At 41.1% G+C, this 23,120-nt stretch overlaps 1 protein-coding gene across 1 annotated transcript in view; it reads left to right on the forward strand.

Annotated features, from left to right (window-relative positions):
• Window positions 1-23,120, forward strand: part of LOC117810456 — a 44,454-nt gene that overhangs the window by 11,500 nt on the left and 9,834 nt on the right. Inside the window, exons 3-5 of the mRNA XM_034680303.1 lie at window positions 3,751-3,830; window positions 6,246-6,383; window positions 20,377-20,721. Coding sequence (XP_034536194.1) covers window positions 3,751-3,830; window positions 6,246-6,383; window positions 20,377-20,721 — 563 coding nt within the window. The remainder of the gene's footprint in view (window positions 1-3,750; window positions 3,831-6,245; window positions 6,384-20,376; window positions 20,722-23,120) is intronic.

A 23,120-nucleotide genomic window follows, 5' to 3' on the forward strand; every position in this document is an offset into this window, starting at 1 on the left:
GGAAGTCAGACCGTTCTCATTTTGAGACTTCATGTCAGTTTCTACATGACTGCAGCATGGATGTCAGAGCCGTCACTTAAACACGCTCAGCTGAGGCTTTTAAACTTGAATGCTCTCCCTCTATATGTGACTTCATCTTTTCAGCATCTGCCAACAGTCTTAAGACATGACATGTCAGGTGGAGTGAAAACAAAAACTAGCCTGTGGGCGAGATCTGGAAACAGTTATTGCATGTGACGTGACTGTAAAAGATGTGACTGCACAGCGAGGACTCCTGATGAGGGGGCTGAACCTGCAGCGCTGCAAGAGAAGCGTGAGGGAAGTTATACGATGCATTACATTTTGTGAGCCCTCTATAAAATGGGCTGTTTCGACTTGTACACACTGCTGATTGCAGACAGCAGAACAAAAACATTCATAAAACCACCATTAAAAGACAGATTCCCTCCTCCTTGTCTTAATTAACATGCAATGGCAGATTTAATCACTTTAATTTTGGCATCATCATGCCTGCTACTGTTCTCCTCTCTGGAGCTGTTTGCAAGGGGGTTATTTGCAGAAGGCGTTGCTCAAAAGAATCTCCATTTTGAGGCAGAGAGAAGGAGTTAGATTGACACTTCAAAGAGGGAAGTAATTAATTATTATACCAGCAAGTTTGATAGTTTTTGTACATTAGAAGGAGCAGGGTTTGATTGTGTAGGAGGGAAACTGGAAACACCTTTATCACCAAACAGCTCCTGATAAGAGCTGAACATACAGAGTGGCTGCTGTGAAAAGCAAGAAACCAATAATGAGTTACATAAAGACGTAAATAGCTTCCTTATTAAACACGAGAAATTAATCTTATATAAATCTCATCACAATGTGACCAAAATAGTTCCATCATGCTGTGATTTGTTCCCCACCTGTATGCTTCAGCTTCATTTTATCCCTTTTGGCAAGATGTACCAACGATTACCAATGTGAGGGCGTCGTCTGCAAAGTCCTGCATGTTTATCGAAAATATGACATATGCGGTTTAAACTCAGTCAAGCTCATGAAGTAGATAATTATACACAGCAACAGATGGCTGTGTAGCTGAGATCTCCAAACAGGAACAAGTCCAAAATGTAGTTTCCTTAATTATGCAGCGAACTTGTCATGCAAAGATGGTCTCGGTGTTGTAGTAAGACCTTATGTGTGGATTTAATCTCACATGTGCTCTTTATGTCCTTGCTGTGAGATAATGAAAACCTTATGTAAGAGTAGAGGGTCTGCATGACTCAGCAGAGCTCCGTGTTATAACCCTCCTGAGTTCGGTAAATACAGAGTTCAATAAAAACATGGAGGTCAATAGCGGTAACTGCAGTATATCACTCTGTTGAAAGCATGGACTATTATGAAGTGAAGAAATGCAGAGTAAAGAGAGTAGGATGAATAATATACACCAGGATTTTTATCTCACAGCTGCTTATGTTAGATTTTTTTCTCTGAACCAGCTTGTTTATCCTTAAAATAGCTCTGAATAACACTGGTGCTGTGAGTACAACTAAGCTAGAGTTTTACATGAAAATAGATGAATCGCAATCCAGCAGTTGATAAAATTGTTAAATATAAATGAACTTACAGTCTCACTACTTTCATCTCTCTTTCTTCATCTCCTCTATCCCTGTTTCCAACCCCAACACGGTCTCAGCAGATGTCTGTCTAAAGGCTGATTTATACTTCTGCATCGACTCTACGCAGCAGGGGCTGACGCGGACATGAGTGCTACATACTTGTACGTCGATGTGTCCGTGTCACGCAGCAATTCTCTGCCGAAACGCTTGAGCGCAGTGCGGTCTCTTTGATAGCCGGTTGCCTCCTTCTGGCCCCGCTAAGATCTCTGTTTGCTTTTCCACAGCGGATCAGAGCGTGTTATGTTAATCTACAGCTGATACATGTTGCTGTTTACCATACAGACATGATTACATGAAGAATAGAGAGAAGGAGATGAAATACACAGCCGATGTGTGGCCGATGAGCGGGGAACCCGGAAGTGCTGTAAATGCGGGAAATACAATCCCACATAGCAAAATTTGTCTGATAGGTCTGGCGTCAAGCCAGCACTGTTGGCTGACTGCTGGCATGGCAAGTGGTATGTCAACCAGATGTGGACCAGGTCTTGCAATGATGGCATTGTATATATGATGGCATGCCACATCTGGCCCAATCGTGGCTTTGTGTATGTGGCCCAGATCCATGCCGCATCTGGGCCGATTAAGGTTGAGCTTGTGATTAAGCTGGCCCATGTGTGGGCCGTCTCTGGCAAACTATGTCTGGGCCACTTAAGGGCCGTCATTCTTTGCGGTATGTTGGCCGAGTCTAAGTGTATTGTGGGCCAGAACCGGGCCAGACCAATTTTGCTATGTGGGATGCCGCCGAGCGGACCAATCACAGGGCTTGCGGTCCGCGTCGATTCTACGCATAGTTAAATTTAAGGAGGTGCACATCAGCTACGTGCATAGGCCTCTGTGTAGGTACGGGAGCTACGCAGACCTCCGGCGTAGGCTATGCCGTCAAGTCTTTGTTAATAATAGAACATAGAGTACGGTTTAGACTTGCTCTGTTTGTAAAAGCGTCTTCAGATAACATTTGTTGTGATTTGGGGATTCATAAATAAAGATTGATTGAAGAAAACTCCAACGAGATTTAAAAACTTCTTAAAGTCATCATCTCAAATATTTGAGTTACAAACTTGTTGAAAAAGTAAATCCCTTCAGTTCGGATATCGAGCCAGAGGTGAACTTTGAAAACCCTTACATTTTCTGAAATACCAAAGACAACTCTGGGTGTGGAGTCCACTACAAAATCTCAAGCACAGCGACCAGCAGCTGGGCTTGAGAGAGAGAGAGGAAAGGAGTTGATCCTTTGACCAGTGCGACAAGGGCTATAGCTTCTGTACATGGGGAACCTGCTCCACCAACCACCTAACCAGCACTCTAGCAGTGTCTCTACGTCTGGCTATTACGGCACCATGTGTTACAATGAGAAGGTTCCTGGTTTGAATCCAGTAAGAGCCAAGAGTGTTTCTTTCTGCTGAATTGGATGACACAAACCATCTTAAGGTTCTTCATAATGTCGTCTGGCTCTGGGAATAATACAAAGATAACACAAGCCTCCAAACCACGACCACAACACTGTTCTTATTGCCTTTTAAGAGGCACGCTAAAGCTGTCATAGCTTTGTAAATAGTCGAATTTTTAAAGCAGAACACATCAGTCGATAGCTCACGATGTAGCCACAGCTTCTCTGTGCCTTGGCTCGGTGGCTGTGCTGTCGCCTCATCCCCCAAACACAGAAAGGTGTATTGTCAACACCAATAGAAATGTTTCTGATGTTTAGTTTTGATTTAAAGAAAGCTTTCTGTGACATTTCACTCCATGCATTGTGTAACAAACATGTGAGCATCCTTTGTGTATGAAGACATGTTGGTGCATGTGCCACGGATATAAGAGCGAGGGAGTGTTTGTGCATCTCATTGTATCTGAGTGTTCCTTCATCATGTTTTGATCCTCAGACGCAGGCTTTGGTCCTGGCTTCAAACCAAATGTTGCTTCTCCCCTCATTTATCTTATTTTGCTGCATGTTTGTAACCCGATGCTGCTCTAACACCTTCATAATGAGCACTTGACTTGCAAAAATGTGTTTGTCAACAATGATGAAGACACGGCTCTAAGATCTGTCTTCCTCCATCGCTGTCTGTCCTCTCCCTCTCTTGTCTCTCTGCAGGGGAAGAGGAATAAGCCCGGGGTGGAGGCTGCCAGCTCTCCAGAATCAGTGAGAGGTCGAGGGGAAAATAAAGCCATCAAGTAGGTGTCAGAGAGGCTTAAATGGAGGTATAAGAAAATGATGTACGATGTGGGGTGGTATCACATTTTAACAGCCGGTTCCTGATTGGAGAGCTAATCTTGTGCATGATCTAAAATGTCCGACGTGACATGATGCCATAAAGACAGGGTCGTATTGGTTTATCGCTCTTTTAAAGGCTGGACTAAATAATCTTTACCTCCATATAATTTTATGGAATACTTGCATGTGTTTATGAATGAGTGAACAGAAAATGAAAGGTCCAGGTTTGTCTTAAGTTATCTGCACAACAAAAACAGAACATTCAGTTTGGAGAACATAAATAAGGATTGATTTATGTTACCATGGATGCATGGTGGACATGTTTGCTTTCAAACAGGTATTTTAGGGATTTACCATCAAATTCCAGTACAACTAAATCAGTAAACTCAAACCTTTCTTAGAACAATAATCACATTTATGACAGTTTTATGGAAACTTTTTTGCATAAACTGTAAGGTGACCCAACTTGGGCACTGTCTTATTCAAGGGTAGCATAAAGTATGAATATATAACATTTATTTAACCTTATATTCTCTGATCATTCCCACTCTGACAGCTAAGTTTAAAAACTAGCACAACAAGGGGCCAACATAAATCTTTTAATAGTCATTTTTTAAAGCTCCTGTGAGAAACTTTTTGATTTGTGTTGATTCTGGCGCCCCCTGTGGACAAAGTGGTCTTCACTGCCTTTGTCCTTTTCCCTTAAAACAGTCGAATATATCACTTACCAAGAATCTTTAACGTGAACATGTGGCAAAGAGCTGTATCAACACTGTGCAGCTAATCACTTAGTCTGACTCACTCCCCCACCTGCGGTTTCAGACATTAAAATTAGCGTGAATATCTCGTTGATGGTCTTGTTTGCTTTTTTCATTCATTTTAAGGCAGTAATGTTGATTTCAGTCTGTTTCATGACCAGCTAAAAAGTCTTCACAGGAGCTTTAAGGACTCAATATAAAGACGGTTGTCTAACATGACTCAAAAATGACAAGCTAACTCCTGCACACCGTCTTATCACCTGAAATACATTTTCATAAACTTCTTTCCTACACACTAGTCTCATTAATTAGATATATCAATAGTAATTTTCTACAATCAAATGAACTAAAAAAATTGAGCTACATTGAAACAAAGATAGAATTACTAGCAGCCTGATGCAACACAGTCCTGATAGTTGATATTAACATACAGAATATCCCGCCTCTGACAATCAGTAAATCAAGTTCTATTTAATAGCACCTTTCATTAAAATCAAATGCAATTCAAAGTGCTTTACAGCGATTGAAAAGCAAGAAAGAAGCACAAGTAAAATAATAAATAATGGCAAAAAATTTTTTTAAAAACAAGGATTTTGAAGAAGAGACTAATGCTCACCAACAATAATAAAATGTGTGTCAATAAAAATGAGTTAGAGCATCAAAATATGATAAAAATAGTTCAAATAAATAAGTAAAAAATATAGATAAAATTTGAAGATAAAATAAAAGGACTAGAAATATAAAAAAAAAAGTAGACAATGTATAATAAAAAAAAAAAAAAGTAGTTAAAAATAAATAAAATAATCAAAAATGAAAATCAGTATTAAACATTAAAATAATACATTTATTTTTGACAGGGCAAATGGCCAATCAAAGTTTAAGGATTTTGAGATTGCACCTAAGGGGGCACAGCCACCCTGGCCGTCCCTCTATACACGCCCCTGTCCCTGTCTCCCGTAGCAGCTGTAGTGATCATTTTAGACTTTCTGTTATCGTTCTAAATCCCTGAGGTCCTTGATTTTATTTTTTCCAAAGTACGAGTTAAGGTTAGATGTGCTGAAGGTTTGGCATTGAATGACAGTTTACAGTTCTTCATTCATAATGCTTGTGTTTTTCTGTTGAACTTGCTTTCACAAACTTTATCCTCAGAGGTCATGTGTGTGTGTTTCTCTCCAATAATCCTGTGCTTTTGTTTTTCTCTGATTTCTCTGCCTCCTGTTTTATTTGTTTCCTGTTCCTTCACACTGCGGTAAAAACTTGAGGTCATTTCTTATTTCTCTGTTCTTGGGAGTTTCATCGTGCACTAAACATTTCACACTACCAGGTTCTTGGATGTGTAACTTACCAAACAGTTATGTTGTGTCTTTGAAACCTTGATGAAGGTAATGTAACATGTGCCATTTGTTTTCATAAAGAAAGAGCTCAGCAGTGATGTTTAAAGAACCGTGTACTTTCAGACTATAGATCTCTCTTTGACCTTTACATGTAAGAGAAGGTATTATTACATCATATTCCCTCCTTGTTCTTCAACATGTCTGTCATATTACTCTTCATTAGAGCTGTCTTTACTGCCCTTACCTGTCTCACCTCTCCCCGTCTCTCTTTGTTTGGCTGCAGTGATCTAGACAGAGACTTTTGGAATAACAACGACAGCAGCAATGTGCAGCAGCAGAGGTGGAGCTCCTACCCGCCCAAGGAGTTCCTCTTAAACATGTCTCCCTACGCACCATACGGAGACCCTCGCCTCACGCCCAAGTGAGTCTCAGTCATGGCTGGTAAGGGACCTCTCTGACTTGGCAGGGCTGTACTGAACAGGGGCTAATGTGCACCTCGGAAAACTCCCTCAAAGCTGTGCAACAGCTACAACTGTTTGCAGAGGGGAGTTTCATTTGCAAGCCAAATTGGTTATTTTAACAACGTCTACTGTTTGGCTACCTAACATAAGAAAAAAAAAAGGCAGACTGAAAGGCAAAGGTTGATCAATATATCACTTTGAGCAGTGAGAAGGTCATATTTAACAGTCTAAGGAGGGCAGAACGCCTCGTTTTGTAACGCTGTCTGGACACATATCTTCAAACAGAAGTCTCTGCTCATCCCTGGTAATCCTCATGTTTTTTGCTTTCAGGCATGTCCTCAGTGAGTCGGTGTTTAGTATGCACTGCTGGCCATGCAGCACCTGATAGAGATGTGCGCCATCCCTCAATATTACTGTGATTCCTCAGACTGCCCTCACATTGACAGAAATATAACCATGTTCCACATGATTGCTCTCTGATAGAAAGACAGTGTCTCTGTCTGCTAACAGCCGAGAGGAATTAATGGAAATATGATATCTGATATCTATAAAAAGACTTTGAGTCATGAATGTCTATGAGAAGTGTTGGAGACTCTTCTCTTTAAGTCCAGTCTGTGAGCTAAAGCCAGAACTCAAAGCACAGAACACCAAATCTGTGACGTTTTATATTGCTCCCACATGATGCACAGGGTGTGCAAGTGAAAGGTTTGATAGCCCCTTTCCCTACAGCCCTGCTAGCCCAATCAGACCCTCTTTACCTCTCACCTGCAGCCCATGGAGTGTTACCATGGAGACGGACAACCCTCAGAGAGCAGATCTCACTGTTTTACCTGAAAACCTTTTTCCCCCTTTTCGTACAACCCCAGCCTCTGCTCTCCGAGTGTTCAAAGCCGGATCCCAGAATGCTGCAGCGAATACTGTTCAAACATGTATACGTTCAGCTCAGCCTTCAGGGATCCACGGAGGGTTGACTGTTATTGATTTAGATGTAAATGTTATTTTGTTCTTTTTTTTTCTAGTGATGAATTTGTCGTTTTAAACATTAGTTTGACATTTTTAGAAGACTGCTTTATTTGCTTCCTGGCAGAGTACGATAAGAAGATTAACACCTTTTTCTGTCTCTCACTGTTTCATCAAATATACTGTGAGGCAAAGAGTGAAAGACGGGAACTTAGCCTGTCTTCTTCACAGGTAACAAAATCCACCTGATATCTGGGTTCTTTAATCAGGAAAGATACCAATGAGTAAACGTGTTGATTTTCTGTTTAATGAGGTTAAAACAGTACAGAAGCATATTGCATTCACATGAGAAAAAAAAAGTCTGCTTTGTTTTTCTGAATTAACGAGATAAACAGCACCTCAGTTTCACTATGTGAGGATCCGTATTTTCAGCAATTTTCTGATTGTCACCATGTAGCCAGCTTTAACGCATTTCAGATGCATCAACCGTATATCCATGAAGCATGCCATCCATACCTGCTGAGTTGATCCTGGAGACATGCTGCAACATGCTGTAGATCAGAACAAGCCTTACATCTAAACAACCACAAATTCCTCAGGTGCTGCACAAAGTTGACAATACCATCTATGTTACTTAAAGACACAAGTATCTCCTAATGTCTCAAATCTAAAGTATATTAAACTGGGTTAATCTGAACAACCAGGGCATGTTTACTTCCTTGTGTTGTCTTCGGGTGCTGTTGGGATTTTACTGTAACGGTATGTCGTTAATTCAGAAAAACTGAGCAGATTCTTTTTAAATTCAGAAATAAATTACAGTAATAAAGAAATAATTATTTCATTTACTCAGGAAAATAAAGAAGATTTTTTAAAACATTATTGAATATTTTTTTCTGCAATTCCAAGATAATTATCCAGTTAATTCAGAAAAACAGAGCATCATTTTTACCGAAGCGGTATGTCGTTAATTCAGAAAAACAGCAGATATTTTAAATTATTATTCAATAAAAAATTACCGTAATGCTGAAATAATTATTTCATTAATTCAGAAAAATAAAGAAGATTTTTTTATTTATTTTTAAAATATTTTTTTCTGTAATTCTGAGATAATTATTCAGTTAATTCAGAAAAACAGAGCATATTTTTTTTCTCATATGAATGCAATACGCCTCTGTAAAACAATGTTTTTTTTATTATTCTATTATAAATGTTTGTCTTCATATAAATTAAGATACATACCATTCAGTGTTTACGACCAGATTTAATATGGTTGCATGTGTTTCTGTTTTTTATGCTAAGCTAAGCTAAACTTGAGCAGCAGTGGATCAGGAGAGGAAGTGAGTCTTCTCTGGTGGTTTGATCCCCGGCTCCAACAGTATGTTCGAACGTCCTTGAAGAAGATACTGAATTCTAAATAAGGCTAACTGTGTGAGTGAATATATTAGAAATGGGCAGGTTGGCAGCGTCCTGTGTGTGAATGTGTGTGTAAATGGTTAACGGCGGCACTTTATGTTAAAGCTCTTTGAGAGGTCAGAAGATATAAAGGCGCTAAATATAGGTGGAGTCCATTTACCATAATTGTCACCTGGCTCCAGCTTCATATTTAACGGAGCAGTACGCCGAGAGAAATATTAATCTTCTATAATTCTCTGCCAGAAAGCTAATAAGTGTAAGTCCAAAAGTGTCTCACGGTGTCTTTAATGGGGTGGTCTCTTTTCTGTTTTGTCCTTTGTGGGTGTGTAGTCGTTATGTGTTTTGACACCTCTCACCTAGCTCTCCGCTCGCTCTGTTTTCTGCTCATTTATTGTCACTACTCCCACTATCACTCAGCGTACTGTAAGTGCTTTAAGGCTGCCTGATAGCCCTCCTGAGTCTGCTCCATTGAGCCCTTTTCCAAAAATAGACTCACGGTCTCCGTCGTGTATCGCTCAGCAATTAAGTGTTTGGAAGGTACAGCGTCTGTTTCATATCAACCTCCATTTCATCATTTAGATGCATCTCGTGCTTCACTGAGGCATTCAGTGAACCTGTTCATTCTTATCCTCTCCAATTAACTCTCACTTGACTCTTTCATAACCAGAGTAATCAATGGCTGTACTGTATCTCTGCAGTGATGGCTGAGCTGTTTTAATGTCAGCTGGGATTGTTGTGATGGCACTGCATCTTATTACATGTATACCTGGGTGGCCTCTGTGTGTTGATGACAGTGGAAATTCTTAAGATATGGGACAGCAGATTAATGAGTCATTGAGTTCATGCTTCTTAACATTAAACTAATGTTGCATTTTTAATGGTGAAGTATTTTTAACACAGGTATAGAAATGCCTTAGATGGATGCAAATAGACCACAAACAAAAGACCAAAATTACAGTTGTAGTCTGATTTTAAGTGCAACAACATTTTCCCCATTATCTTAATCAAAGTAACAGTGAGAAACAATATATATATATATATACAGACAGGGGAAGTTTGAAGTTTGCATTCAAAGCTTGATCCAAAAAGGCAACCGGACTTGGTTTGATTCTTAAAGACATTTCACCTCTCCTCCGAAAAGACTTCTTCAGATCTGACCAGACTGGGAAAGAGCTAGAAAATATAAGTCTCTAATGCCCCTTTTCGACAGAGGCAGTTTCAGGGCCGGTCCGGAGCCGGCGCTCAATTGAGAACGTTTTTTTTGTGTGTCAACTGCGAGTGAACTGGCTCCCTGCTGGGTTGAACCGGTTCAGGGGAGCAGCTCCAACTCTTTGCTGGTCTAGAACCGCAAACCGCTTACGTCAGTGACAAGGTGCGAGGGGCGAGGGCGGGGTTGCCATGATCAAAAACACAAACCAAACATGTTTCCACCATTGTCCTGCAACAAAATTTTTTAAAAGACTAATGCGGGGCGCTGGTGGCCTAGCGGTCTAAGCACCCCACGTATAGAGGCTACAGTCCTCGTCGCAGGGGTCCCTGGTTTCGATTCCTGGCCGGTCGACCATTTCCTGCATGTCCTCCCCCACTCTCTACTCCCCACATTCCCTGTCTCTCTTCAGCTGTCCTATCAAATAAAGGCCAAAAATATTAGTTGAAAATAAAAATAAAAAAGACTAATGGATTCCAAGGCAAAGCAGTGGTCAGCCGAGGAGACAAGCTGCTGTTGTCTGCCAATCGTTGTTGTGAGGGAAAGGTTGCTCTAGTGCTGCTGGGAAAGGCGGTCACGTAAATCTGACGTCATGATGTGCCTCTTCCAAGGCCTCGAGCAGTTGGAAAAAATAAACGGGTGCCGTGTTGGTTCACGAGTTCCACCAGCTCCAAAACTGCTCGAGCACAAGCCCAGAAATACAACTCGGTTCACGTTGGTCAAAAAGAGGTATTACAGTCGCGGGGTGTGTTCAGGTAGTCACAAAGGGTTGTAAACAGGGTCGATATCCTGTGACATGGTTTCTGGTGTGAGTGTGGCCTTACTTGTTTTGAAAGAGAATTCAAGACAGCGTTGTATGTTGGAGAAAAATGGTGTCTTAGGCCACCATCTCCATCAAGAGAATGATGTTCAAGTTTAACATAGATGGCTTCCTTGACCCCTCTCTTTAATACCAACGATCTGAACCTTGCTGTCCTCAAAGGTCCCTTGTCCTTGAGGTGTGGATGTACAGCTGAGTCCTGGCCTGAGGAGCTAGCTTTTCTGTGCCAGGACACAGCTGTAGGCCACACTCACACCAGATATCAAGTGACCCCATCGACCCACAGACAACCCATGACCTGAACGACTGTCAGGAAGTAGGCTAAAGACCCTACTTAGGATCTATTGTGACTACCTTAGCACACCCACGACTGTTACAGGCTTATATTTTCGAGCTCTTCCCCAGTCTGGTCAGAACTGATGAAACCTTTCGGAGGAGAGGTGAAACGTCTTTAAGAATCAAACCAAGTCCAGTTGCCTTTTTGGATCAAGCTTTGACTGAGAAGCTTCACAGACATTTTGAAGTTTCTAGTTTTAGAGTGCTGATAGATCTGTCAGTAGAAGGGACACAGTATGACTCCAGTATATATCTCTCTTCTAATAGGAATTAATTTTACCTTCAGCCTACACTTAATGTCTAAATGTTGTTAGAGACATCGTTCTGATGTGCAGCTGTGTTTGGTTTGTCCTCACTCAGTAGGACGTCTCTGTTCTGAAGTCCACCGTCTGTCTGATGTGCTCGTCTCTTACTCAGGGCATCCTGGGGTGGGTTTGGTGGCAAAATGAGAAATGGGTTATGGGAATTTTACTGTGGAGAAAATGTTACACAAACTCATTAGATAAAAGTGCTTTTGTTTTCATTATGAGCTGCAGGTGAGCTGCTGTGAGATTAGAGAGACATTAGTGTTTTATTATCATCAGCTGTATCTGCACTGTAAGAATCTGAGGGTGATGCATCTGCATCATTACTGAGCTATTATGCCCCAGTTCATGCAGCCAGCAGGTTGGTCATTGTTGTCCCTGGTGTGGAGTATAATGTGGATAACATGCTGCATCTCTGACCTCTGATACTCTGTGGCCTGATTCTCATTTCAGATGTATAAAAAGGCTTCTAGTGGTAAGGTGGATGCTGAGAAAAAGTCACTCATATTTCAAGATTCTACATTTTTAGGTCTTTAAAGCTAGGGTTGGTAGTCACGGAAAACTAGCATGAATTTGAATGTGTCACTCAGCGGTAAGAAAACACCAAAACATTATCATAGTGACAGTTAAAAAAACAAACAAACATGAAATGAACCCGCAGGAGGCGGGCAGAACGGCAGGACGGGATTTGATTGGTTTCATAATTTGGATCCTGATGGCAGGGATTGGTTGGTGTTTTCCCAGGTTTACTCCGGCTGTAGATAGCGACTCTTTTTAAAGAACACATTATGTATTGATTGCCATCAGGACATAAAGATCATTTTAACCAGAATAACAAAAAGTGTTTTTAAATCTGACTACCAACCCCAGCTTTAAATGTAAATCAGACATCCCAGATAGCCTTGATATCATGCTTAAAGCCAGGACAGTAACCTGCTGGCCCTCGGTTCTGTGCAGTTGGAACAGAATCTTGGTACTTTGAAAGATGTCTTTGTCCACAGAATAAAAAAGCAATGATGTTTTCAATGTTTTCTTCAATTGGCTCACAGGGTTACACAGTTCACCTCAGCCCAGACCTCTTCACTGCTTTTTTATTGCCTGTCTGGCTGACCGGCTGCAGCTGCTCCAGGTTTCTGTTGGGAACTGGACACTTGTGGCTGCACTGAGAGCTCACAGAGTGTCTTACTCACCCGTTTGACTAACTTTATTCATGACTCTTCTGCTCTCCGGCTCTGTGCGTCTGTCTCTCGTCTGTACGTCTCTCTTTCTCCTGGTCCTTTCTTTCTGTCTGTCCGTGTTCCTCTGTCTTCCTCACTGTTCCTCCCAGTGGGGCTCCGGATAAGGGTGGGCAGGGCGGTGCTGGACCCTCACCGGGGGCCAGTAGCAGCGGGGGTGGTGCGTGCTCTGGGACTGGGGAGGGGCCCAGTCGCAGTGACAGCGTTCGGAGCATGGTGACGGGGGGCAGCAAGGCCGGGCGCTGGCAGACGATCCAGAGCCACTTGCATGCCGGAGGCCTGCGGCTCAGCAAGTGAGTGGCGCATGGTGCCTGGGGGCACGCATGAGGGGCTACAAAGGGTGCAACAAAGCATGGTGTGGATATCAAGGAAGAGTGTGAGTTTGTAAAACCATGATGAATGCCACTGTTGCACGTACATTCAAAGACAGACATGAACAGAAGCTACTTTTGACACCCTGCAGATGAAGATGTGAAGCAGACCTGAGGCCAGCTGCTCTGCTGACTGTACCTGTGTGCATGATTTAAATGCTGGTTGAAGTCTCAAATACTTTTATTTGTCAGCTGCCATCCCTCCACCAGCTGCTGTCAGGACAGCCTCGGACAAAGTGAATCCACAGTCCTGCTGGTTCTCTGCATGCTCAGACTTTCTTCTGGCTGTGACAGTTTTTGAGGATTTCAAACCGAACCAGTGCTCACTACAAAATCTTCAAAAGTGGCGTGCTTGCTCTCCTCAGGTAACCGCTTTTTAAATTCAGTGAGTTTCTGTGCAAACAGCAGGGGAGCACTTTTATTGGCCCAGTGATACAAATGAAATCCTTTCTTAATGAGGCTCAATTTGAACTCAAGTCCACTGAATATCAACCTGTGATTGAGTTGCAAAGTGGAAGAAACTCACTTGTGCGTCCCTGGTTCCTGAAGTAAACTCCCATTAATTGTTTTTTCACACAAACAATGACACTTGACTCTCAGTTGGTGCATTTCTACAGCTTGCATCATCAAAAGAAAATATTAAGAACAACTTTTTCTTTGATTAGAAATAAAAGGTTAGTTCTCTGAGTTTGTTCTTGCTCAAATACGACTGAGAATTTTAAACAAACAGATGAAAAATACAAAATATTTCCATAAGAGTTTGGACGCTGTAAAATGTTGATAAAAACCGAATTTGATGGTTTGCAATTTATTTAAATCCTATTTCTAATTGCATATACAGTCATGGCCAAAAGTTTTGAGAATGGCACAAATATTACATTTTCACAAAGTCTGCTGCTTCAGGGTTTTTAGGTGTTTTTGTCAGATGTTTCTATGGTATAATGAAATACGGTTAGAAGTATTTCATAAGTATCAAAAGCTTTTATTGAGAATTACACAGAATTCATGCAATAAGTCAATATTTGCAGTGTTGACCCTTCTTTTTCAAGACCTCTGCAATTCTCCCTGGCATGCTGTCTATCAACTTCTGGACCAAATCCTGACTGATGGCAGTCCATTCTTGCATAATCAATGCTTGGAGTTTGTCAGAATTTGTGGGTTTTTGATTGTCCACCCGCCTCTTGAGGATTGACCACAAGTTCTCAATGGGATTAAGATCTGGGGAGTTTCCTGGCCAAGGGCCCAAAATCTTAATGTTTTATTCCCCGAGCCATTTTGTTATGACTTTTGCTTTATGGCAAGGTGCTCCATCATGCTGGAAAAGGCATTCTTCATCACCAAACTGCCCTTGGATGGTTGGTGGTTCCTTGCAGGTAACCATGGCTAACAGATGAGGAACAATGGTGTCATGCACCATCTTCCTTTTAAAGTGTCCAGTCACTCAATCATGACAGATTGATCGCCAGCCTTGTCCTCATCAACACCCACACCTGTGTTAATGTGTGTGACACCTGTGGGTCATTGAAATTATGTTAGCTGGTCCTTTTGTGGCAGGGCTGAAATGCAGTGGAAATGTGTTTTTGGTGATAAAGTTCATTTTCAAGGCAAAGAGGGACTTTGCAATTAATTGCAGTTGAGCTGATCACTCCTCATAACATTCTGGAGTATATGCAAATTGCCATTATAAAAACTGAAACGGCAGACTTTGTGAAAATTAATAGTTGTGTCATTCTCAAAACTTTTGGCCATGACTGTAGTGCAAAGAACAACATATAGTAAAATTTTGTAAAATGAAAAATGTTGTTTTCGGAAAATATGAGCTCATCTTAAATCAAAATTGGACATTCTTATTTGACATCATGGATGTTGCATCCTCCACTTTATCAATCAATCTATCAATCAATCAACCTTTATTTATACAGCACAATGCCAAACTGTTTTAAAACATGTTGCTGGCATCAAAATACATTTTTGATAATACATTTTTAAGTTTCAACATTTAATATGTTTTCTTTGCTCTCTGTTCAATCAAATGTGGGTCTAAATTATTTGCAAACCATTGTATCTGTTTTTATCAACATTTTACCTAACATCCTAACTCTTATGGAATCAGGGTTGTTACTTCTCAAAGTTTACACGGTACCACTTTAAAATAATGGCAAACATTATTTTAGCGAATGAATGCTTAATACATGCCAAAGTAATACCTGCACTAGTGTTTAATCTTCATCACAATATTAAAGACGTAGTCATTACCTGAAGTCACAGTCAATTGATTATTAGTTCATGATGAGTAACAGGAACTAATGTTGCATCCTACATGAATTCAAACAGAAATTCATCATGAGTCCATACATTATTTCAATACGAAGTAATCATTAATTTGCTTAAAAAAGTGGACCATTATTGTAAAGTGTTACCATTTAAATGTGTCCAATTAAAACAAATAGTCACAGAAGAAACCAGAAGTGGAAGACCTAAAAGAATCACTGAGATGAAGTAGTGTCAGATTTGTGAAACACCATGAAGTGCTAACTTAGAGCTTAATTACACGACATCTTTCAACCAACATGATACCTCTGAAATTTGAAAACGTCTGCTGCCTTTTTGACTTGTTATCCTCCAAGAAAGTTATTTCAAGCTAAATATGTTCTGAGTCAAAGTTTGCACTGAGAAAAGAAACTACAATAAGTGATATAAATCTTTAATCCTTGAAGAGGTGAAAGGATTGCTTAAACAAACCATTCGTGTGAAGGATTATATTTTTGATCAAACCCTAAATGTCACATAAACACTTCTCGAGTAGTTTATATTTACCCCAGATCTTATCTTATATTTCAGCTGCTGATATCAGCACAAAATCCCACGAGACCATAGTAATATCACACTCTATGAGCAAAAAGCCCAGAAACCAAGAGGTTGTTTTTATCAGTGTCTGATATACAGCCCAGCTTAGCACACACAACACATTTTCTGTATTAAGATTAAATTCTGTCCTCTATATAAATATGTGATTTAGACGTAAATTAATATTAAGTTAAACATAATAAGTATACAATTTTATTAAATGTATGCAAGGGTATTGCACTGCTTTGATCACACAGTAAATCTAGAGTTTACAACAGAAGATCATCTCCCTTTCATTCATTGTAAAGCCAGCTATGTATTTATAAGATGGTTGTTCTTGTCTTGATATTGTAGGCTGATAAGAAAGAAGAGAACAAGAGTCTTATGTGCCTTTTCATCAGACTGTGTACATCAGACATTTTCATCCTCACAATGAATGAAGCTTTCAGCACATTTTACTGATCTCCAAAATTTAAAGTAAACCGTTTAACGACACCGTTTCTAGTTTTTTAACAACATGTCAATTATACTGGCGGTAGAAGTTCTCCTGTCACTCCTCTGTTTTGCTCCCTGTCAGATCTACCTGTATTTCCATTTCTCCTCTGGAATTGGTTTCTATTTTTGGGCATTTTTTTACCTCTCCATCGCTCTGTCTCTCCACCTCTCTCTCTCTCTCTCTCTCTCTCTCTCTCTCTCTCTCTCTCTCTCTCTCTCTCTCTCTCTCCATCACTTTTCACTTTTGGTGTGTTTTTTTTCTACGCTCTGACTCTGTGTTCGTTTTTTTCACCCTTCTCAATTTTCCTTAATTACAAAATCATTCAAGGTTTATAGTCATCTTAATTGACTTTCAAGCAAGAAGAAATGTGAAAATAACCCTCTGAGTCGTAATAGGATACAGCAGATAAAGAGGGCTCACTCTCAAAGCGTTTGAACGACTGCTGCTGGTGCTGTGAAGACGCACACACAGGGGGCAATAAATATGTAGAGTATCTGACAGCACGTGTAGAAACAACAATCAGGTATATTGTAAGGAGCACACTCTGCATTTTAGAGCTCCAAAAACCTTCAAAGAATCTAATTCTGCCAGATTTGTGACTCTGAACAGACCGGCTAATGTTAGCATCTTTAGACTGTCTCCCAGATGTCTGGCCTGATGCCACCGTGAATCCAGTCGTACGTATTGATCTAATATGATATTGTTTGGAGCCAGACATGATGTGCAACATAGACCTTTCTATTACAGCTGCATGTATCTGAATCTTTATCTGCTGAAAAAGTACACAATCAGTCTCTCTGCCTGTGTTTGGATATAATTTGGTAGTTGTTGTGATTTCTACTAAATGTGGGAAAGTAGTGTTTTCAAACCACGTACTTATTGGCAAAGCAATCTGTGTCTTCAAAGCATCACATTGATTGTATATTAGAAAACCATGAGGCAACTTTTGTGAGAAGAAATATCTGTTCCCATTACCACATTTGTTCTTTCCTGTGTAATATCTGTGGATTCAGACACATTTCTACCTTTTAATATCAGTGATAATATATATATATATAATATAATATAATAATATATATAAGTGATAGCCTTTTAACCTCTGAGTCATTTCTGCACTGTTTGATTTATGAGTTCATATTAGAACAATCATTTATTTCTAATGTCTTCATATTCTCTCATCCATTTCCTTTATTTTTCTCTTCATCCTGTTTTCACCTCTGTCAACTTGTCCTTATGGAGGACTGGTGGACAGTACAGCACTAACACCACAATCAATCAGTCAATCAATCAATCAATCAATCAATCAATCAATCAATCAATCAATCAATCAATCTTTATTTATATAGCGCCAAATCACAACAAACGTTATCTATTATTAACAAAAACCCAACATCAAGACAGGATAAGATCCAGTCCCATCTTGCAGACAGGACTCAGTCTGATCTCATCTTAATCCACCATGAGCAGAGCACTTTGCAGCATTTAGCAAGTTACAGTGGCAAGGACAAACTTCCTTTAACGGGCAGAAACCTCCAGCAGGACCAGACTCATGTTAGACACACATCTACTGAGACCGAGAGAGAGAGAGAGAGAGAGAGAGAGAGAGAGAGAGAGGGGGAGAGGGAGAGGGGTAGGTTGGTAACTTTAATGGGACAGGAAAAGTTAAAGTAAGTGACAGGCAGAGAGACGAAAGAGATAGGATCCCAGTGTGCCAGTTCCCCCGGCAGTCTAAGCCTATAGCAGCATAACTAAGACCTGGTCCAAGCCTGAACCAGCCGAACTGTAAGCTGTATCAAAAAGGATAGATTGAAGCCTACTCTTAAAAGTAGAGAGGGTATCTGCCTCCCGGACTCTGACTTGTAGATGATTCCAAATGAGAGGTGCCTGATAACTGAAGGCTCAACCTCCCATACTATTTTTTAGGTACAACGAGTAGACTACGACTATACATACCGGGGAGAAGGAGCCATGCTCATGCAACTAAGAGTTATTGTTAATTTAAAATGATTGCCAATTAGAGACTGAAACTGTGCAGCGCTTCAATTTATTTGAGCATGAAGAGGAATTGGGTCGGCTCCAAATTTAAGTGCACAGAGCCATCAATGATTAAATAAAGCTGAAAAAAGATTTGGACGTCCATCATACTCATCATCCAAGCTGGAAGTGGAGGTACTTTACCTAATGTAAACAACTTTATATTGTTGATGCTTCACAATAGAGTACGCTGGAGCATTTTTTATAACAAGTTGATATCATAGATCAAAGTAGAAACCCATTTCTTTATATTAGTTCCTTACCGAATGTGTTTGGGTGACGGCTTTAAGTACATTCTACGATACAGATGAACCTTGGCTGCCGTTAATATACGTAGAAAAACTATCCAGGCTTGAGTCTGCACCTTTTGAACCAACAAACTGCTCAAGACATCCAAAATAGATGAAGAATACTTTGCCGTATGTTTCAGTTTGATGTGGATTTCAGTGGCTGTTAGCAACACGAATACAACTTCTTACTCCCCTTCATCAAATCTCATCTCTCGAGGCAAATCAGAGACAAACGTTCTCCTCATATCGAAAGGCAATAGCAGTTCTATTGTACTGATGATTCGATTTAGAGTCTCAGCTGACCCTTAGAAGTGATCAGCTAACAGTTGCCTAATGTTGTTTATGCCGAACACAAACAAGACTTTTGCTTCTGGAGCCCCAAACGACCAAATTACCTCCTCCCATTTCCAAACCCTTTTAACACTTCTGCTCAACAGAAATCCGACTAACAACTTCCAAACATTATCTCACGTTTTTTTCATTTGAATTATTAACCACGAGTAAATAAACATTCTCTTCAAAGCCTGTCCTCAGGAAAGACCTAATCGTGTGCAGTATGTGAATGTGTGTGCATGGGTGCATGAAGATGAGCACTGTCTTGTATTTACTTGATCCAGCGGTGCTCTGCTCCTCGGCGTGCCCGTCTCCTGGCTCTCCAGCAGAGTTAGAGCCCAGTTAATACCGAGGAGCAGCGCTTACACAACTCAAGTCCAGGCAGTAAATCCTCCCTCGCAGCGCTAGCTTCAGACAGAGCTGTTTAGCACGAGCTTACAGTTATCAGGCAGGCCAGTGATTGAGCAGAGGATAAGGAGGTGAAGCACTATTACATGATTGTAAGAGTAGCAGGCCGGTAATTAGAGAGCCGACTTAAAGAACGGTGATTGGAGGCGGTGTTCAGAAAGATTGATGAGAGAGCTGAGGGTGAGGAAAGATGAATGGAGAGAGGAGATAGGGAGCATTTGAGCTTAGAGGCACATGGCGAGGGAGAGAGTGGGAAGGGAAACAGCAGGAGCAGACAGGACCTTAGAGAGGGAGCAGTGGAAGCAGAAGTCAACAAGGCGAGAAGGTAGAAGTAGGTCAAGTCTAATAGGGGAGAGAGGCAACGTAGAGAAACAATTTAGCAGTGCAGATGGAGGTAAACTCGAGTTAAGTGACAATTATGCTGCAGTTTTTGCCTGGTTTCAATTCCACAGAGGTAAAAGTTTATTTAGACACCAGCTTGGAAGAGAGTATTGAAGTGTTTCCACATTGCATGCAGCCAAAAACTCTCAAACTGTCCTACAGTATCAGCTCAAATTCTGCAAGTGTTTTCATACAGTTGTTCAATAGTTATCTAAAGCCGTTTCTCTCCTTTTTCTCCCTTCTTTCACTGGACTTCTTCGTTGTTTGTTCTCCCTTGATCCACTCCCTCCTTTGATATTCACTGCAAACACTGTGTTCCCACATTTCAATCTCTGCTGTATCTCTGTGTATACTCGACACATTTATCCTCCACGCCTTCCTTTCCGCATCAACATGGTCGTGTGTACTCGCATCTTTTCTAAATCCTCCCCTGTCCCTGTGTCCCTCGTGTTATCTCTAACTCCAATGTCTTCCCTGTTGTATCCATCTCTCTCCCCCTTGCTGTGTGTCTGCTCAGTTTCGGAGACGCGTCCCTCTCCTCCGCCTCTACCCTGGAGCACATCCCATCCTCGGCTGTGGCGCGCCCTCGGCCCCTGGTCCGGCAGCAGAGCCTCCAGCAGCCCCTCACCCACCAGCCCCCTCCAGGTCCTAACGACCCCCCGGTCACCTCACAGAGCCTGGGCCAACTGCACACGGGCCCGGGCGGCGGGGGCCGTGGGGGCCCACGCGGGGTCCGTGGAAGTCCAGCTGGAGCCTCCCGGTACAGAGGAACAGGGGCAGGACGGTCGAGGTCAAATCCTGGCAGCTGGGATCACATGGTGGAGCAGATCCGCCACAGAGGCCTGGATGTCAAGTCGTTCTTGTAAGTGTCATCAAGTTTTCTACTCGAGGAAATGTTGCTGACAGATAACACTACTGAATATGAATGATGCTGCTACTATCAGTGATTCAGGGTGAACTAAATCCCTGTGTCAAATGTTACCCTACAAACTTTATCCTTTGGTTTACAGCTTCAAGCTTTGTCAGTTTATTAGGAACACCAACATGACGTCAGTTAACACAACAGTGCTGCATCAAATCAAACATTTAAACTTTGATCCAATATCATTTTCATGTTTTAAGGCTGGGTTGTAGTTTGACTGTTTTGGAAACACATTCATAACCTTTGTTTTACGTAAATACAAGTAGAAGTCCACCCTGCAAATCTAAAGCAGCATAGATATATTTATAGTTTGAGTCAAGTGACCAGCGCTGAGACCTGGAGGGCATAAACAGCGTAGTGAAATGACGGCTTCCATTGAACGCTCTACTGAGCTGCAGCACAGGCTTGTTAATCGTCCATCTCTCAGAATAAGGCATATTTATATCCCCTGACAAGTCATTGCCAGAACTTCACGTTGGTGATGTTTACATCTATCTACACAATAATATTTTTCCTTTACGCCGCCGCCAGAATGAAAGCCTATAGAAGTACAGACAGCTGAATGTATTTTGGATCCAGTCGGGTCAGTAACACTGCAGTTTGAGGTGCAGTGAGAAAATCTTCATCATCAGAGCAAAGGTGACTGATATCATTCATGTAGACATGTAAAACTGTCTCTCCCTTCCTAATGTTCCCTGTCAAGCCTCAACACTAAATATTAACCTTCTCCTACCCTTACGTAAGACCACTTTATCACCAGACTGTCAGGATAAAAGTGTCTGCTTGTCACGTTGCTACTCAGCTAGCGTTAACTGGTTTGCTAGCAGAGTCAACAAGTTATCACTGGAGTTGTTTACATCGGTCCACCCACCGACCATGTCAGAACGAGTATGACAATGACTTAAAGCTGCTGTTGGTGTGAATGGTGTAAAAAACTGTACTTTTTTTCTGCTGGGTTTGGAGAAAAGGTCATAATACCAATCAGTACTCATCTGTAAGCAAAGTAATTTGAGATTATGGTGGAAATTTCAATGCCTTTGTATCAAGCAATGTTATGATTCCCCTCGTTCCTGTTATCACGGACCAATCATAGCTACTCCCCAACACTCTGTCCTGATTGGTCGAGTGGCGGCCCCACTACGTCGCCCTGATTTTATTCTTTATGACAAGCCCCATCTTGCACTGATGTTGTAACTGACATGTTGACTGTTGTGTATTGTTTGTCTGTTTGTTAGTGTTTGTGTTGTTTATCGACAAGCTGATATTTTGTGGGCGGGGTTACGGGAGCAGAGAGGAGAGGGGTAGTGTTGACATTCAAAATCTCTCTCAGAACTGATGTTTATATCACGACTACCAACAGCAGCTTTAACATACATGAATAAAGATACTCAGTGTTTTACATCAACTCACCATTAATGAGATGTTGGCTCAAAGACGTGTGGACTTTGAACGTTGTTTTATTCACTCACCAGGGATAGCGTAGCGTCTAATATAATGAATCCACATTTCCTTCTCTCAGGATTTTCTTTCTCAGATGGGATTCTTTAGAAGCAAAACTCAGGCTTGTCTCCTTGTCAGCTTGCTCATATAATTGAACAACAGCTGTCAGGCATCTAAAAAAAGTTTTAAACACGTAGTTAGCAGCAGAGTCTGGTCCTTTCCCTGTAGCCTGGAGCAGTAGGAAGCCTTTTTTGCCCTCCAGGGGGGCAGTTCTATAAGTGTGTGATGTCGCTTGAAAATGATGTATTGTATGGATGTATCTTAAGTGTGGCTGTTTGCATAAATTCAGCAATGATTTGTAATTACTAACACTGCTGGGAACATATGGTTTGTGTTGATTTTGGCGCCCCCTGTGGTCGAATTGTTTTTTTTTACTGATTTTGTCCTGTACATGTCTAATTGGTGTTTCATCCTGCTTTCTTTTAACGGTCAACTCACTCATCAAAAGACCCTTTGCTGCAGAACATTTGAAAAAGGCTGAATCAGCATGGTGCAGCTTAACACTTGGTCTGACACCGACCCCCGCCAGTGTTTTCAGACATTAAAAATAACTCCACAGAATTAGTCACTCTCCTTACTAATGGTCTTGTTGGCTTTTTTAGGTCATAAAGAGACGTCTGTATTAATTTCGGTCTGTTTCATAATCAGCAAAAAACTCACCACAGGAGCTTTAAAATAATCATTCAGTAGGCTGTTAAGGACAAAACGCTTGAGCCATATTTATAGAAACAAAAGACAAAGGTAAGAGAAGCACTCAAACATAAACCTGCAATGATCTGATAGATGTGGATGTATGTTACTGTGCAAAGGTGCTGAAATAAACATGGTCCCGAATCAGG

The sequence above is a fragment of the Notolabrus celidotus genome, chromosome 3, assembly GCF_009762535.1.
Source record: "Notolabrus celidotus isolate fNotCel1 chromosome 3, fNotCel1.pri, whole genome shotgun sequence".
NCBI lineage: Eukaryota > Metazoa > Chordata > Actinopteri > Labriformes > Labridae > Notolabrus > Notolabrus celidotus.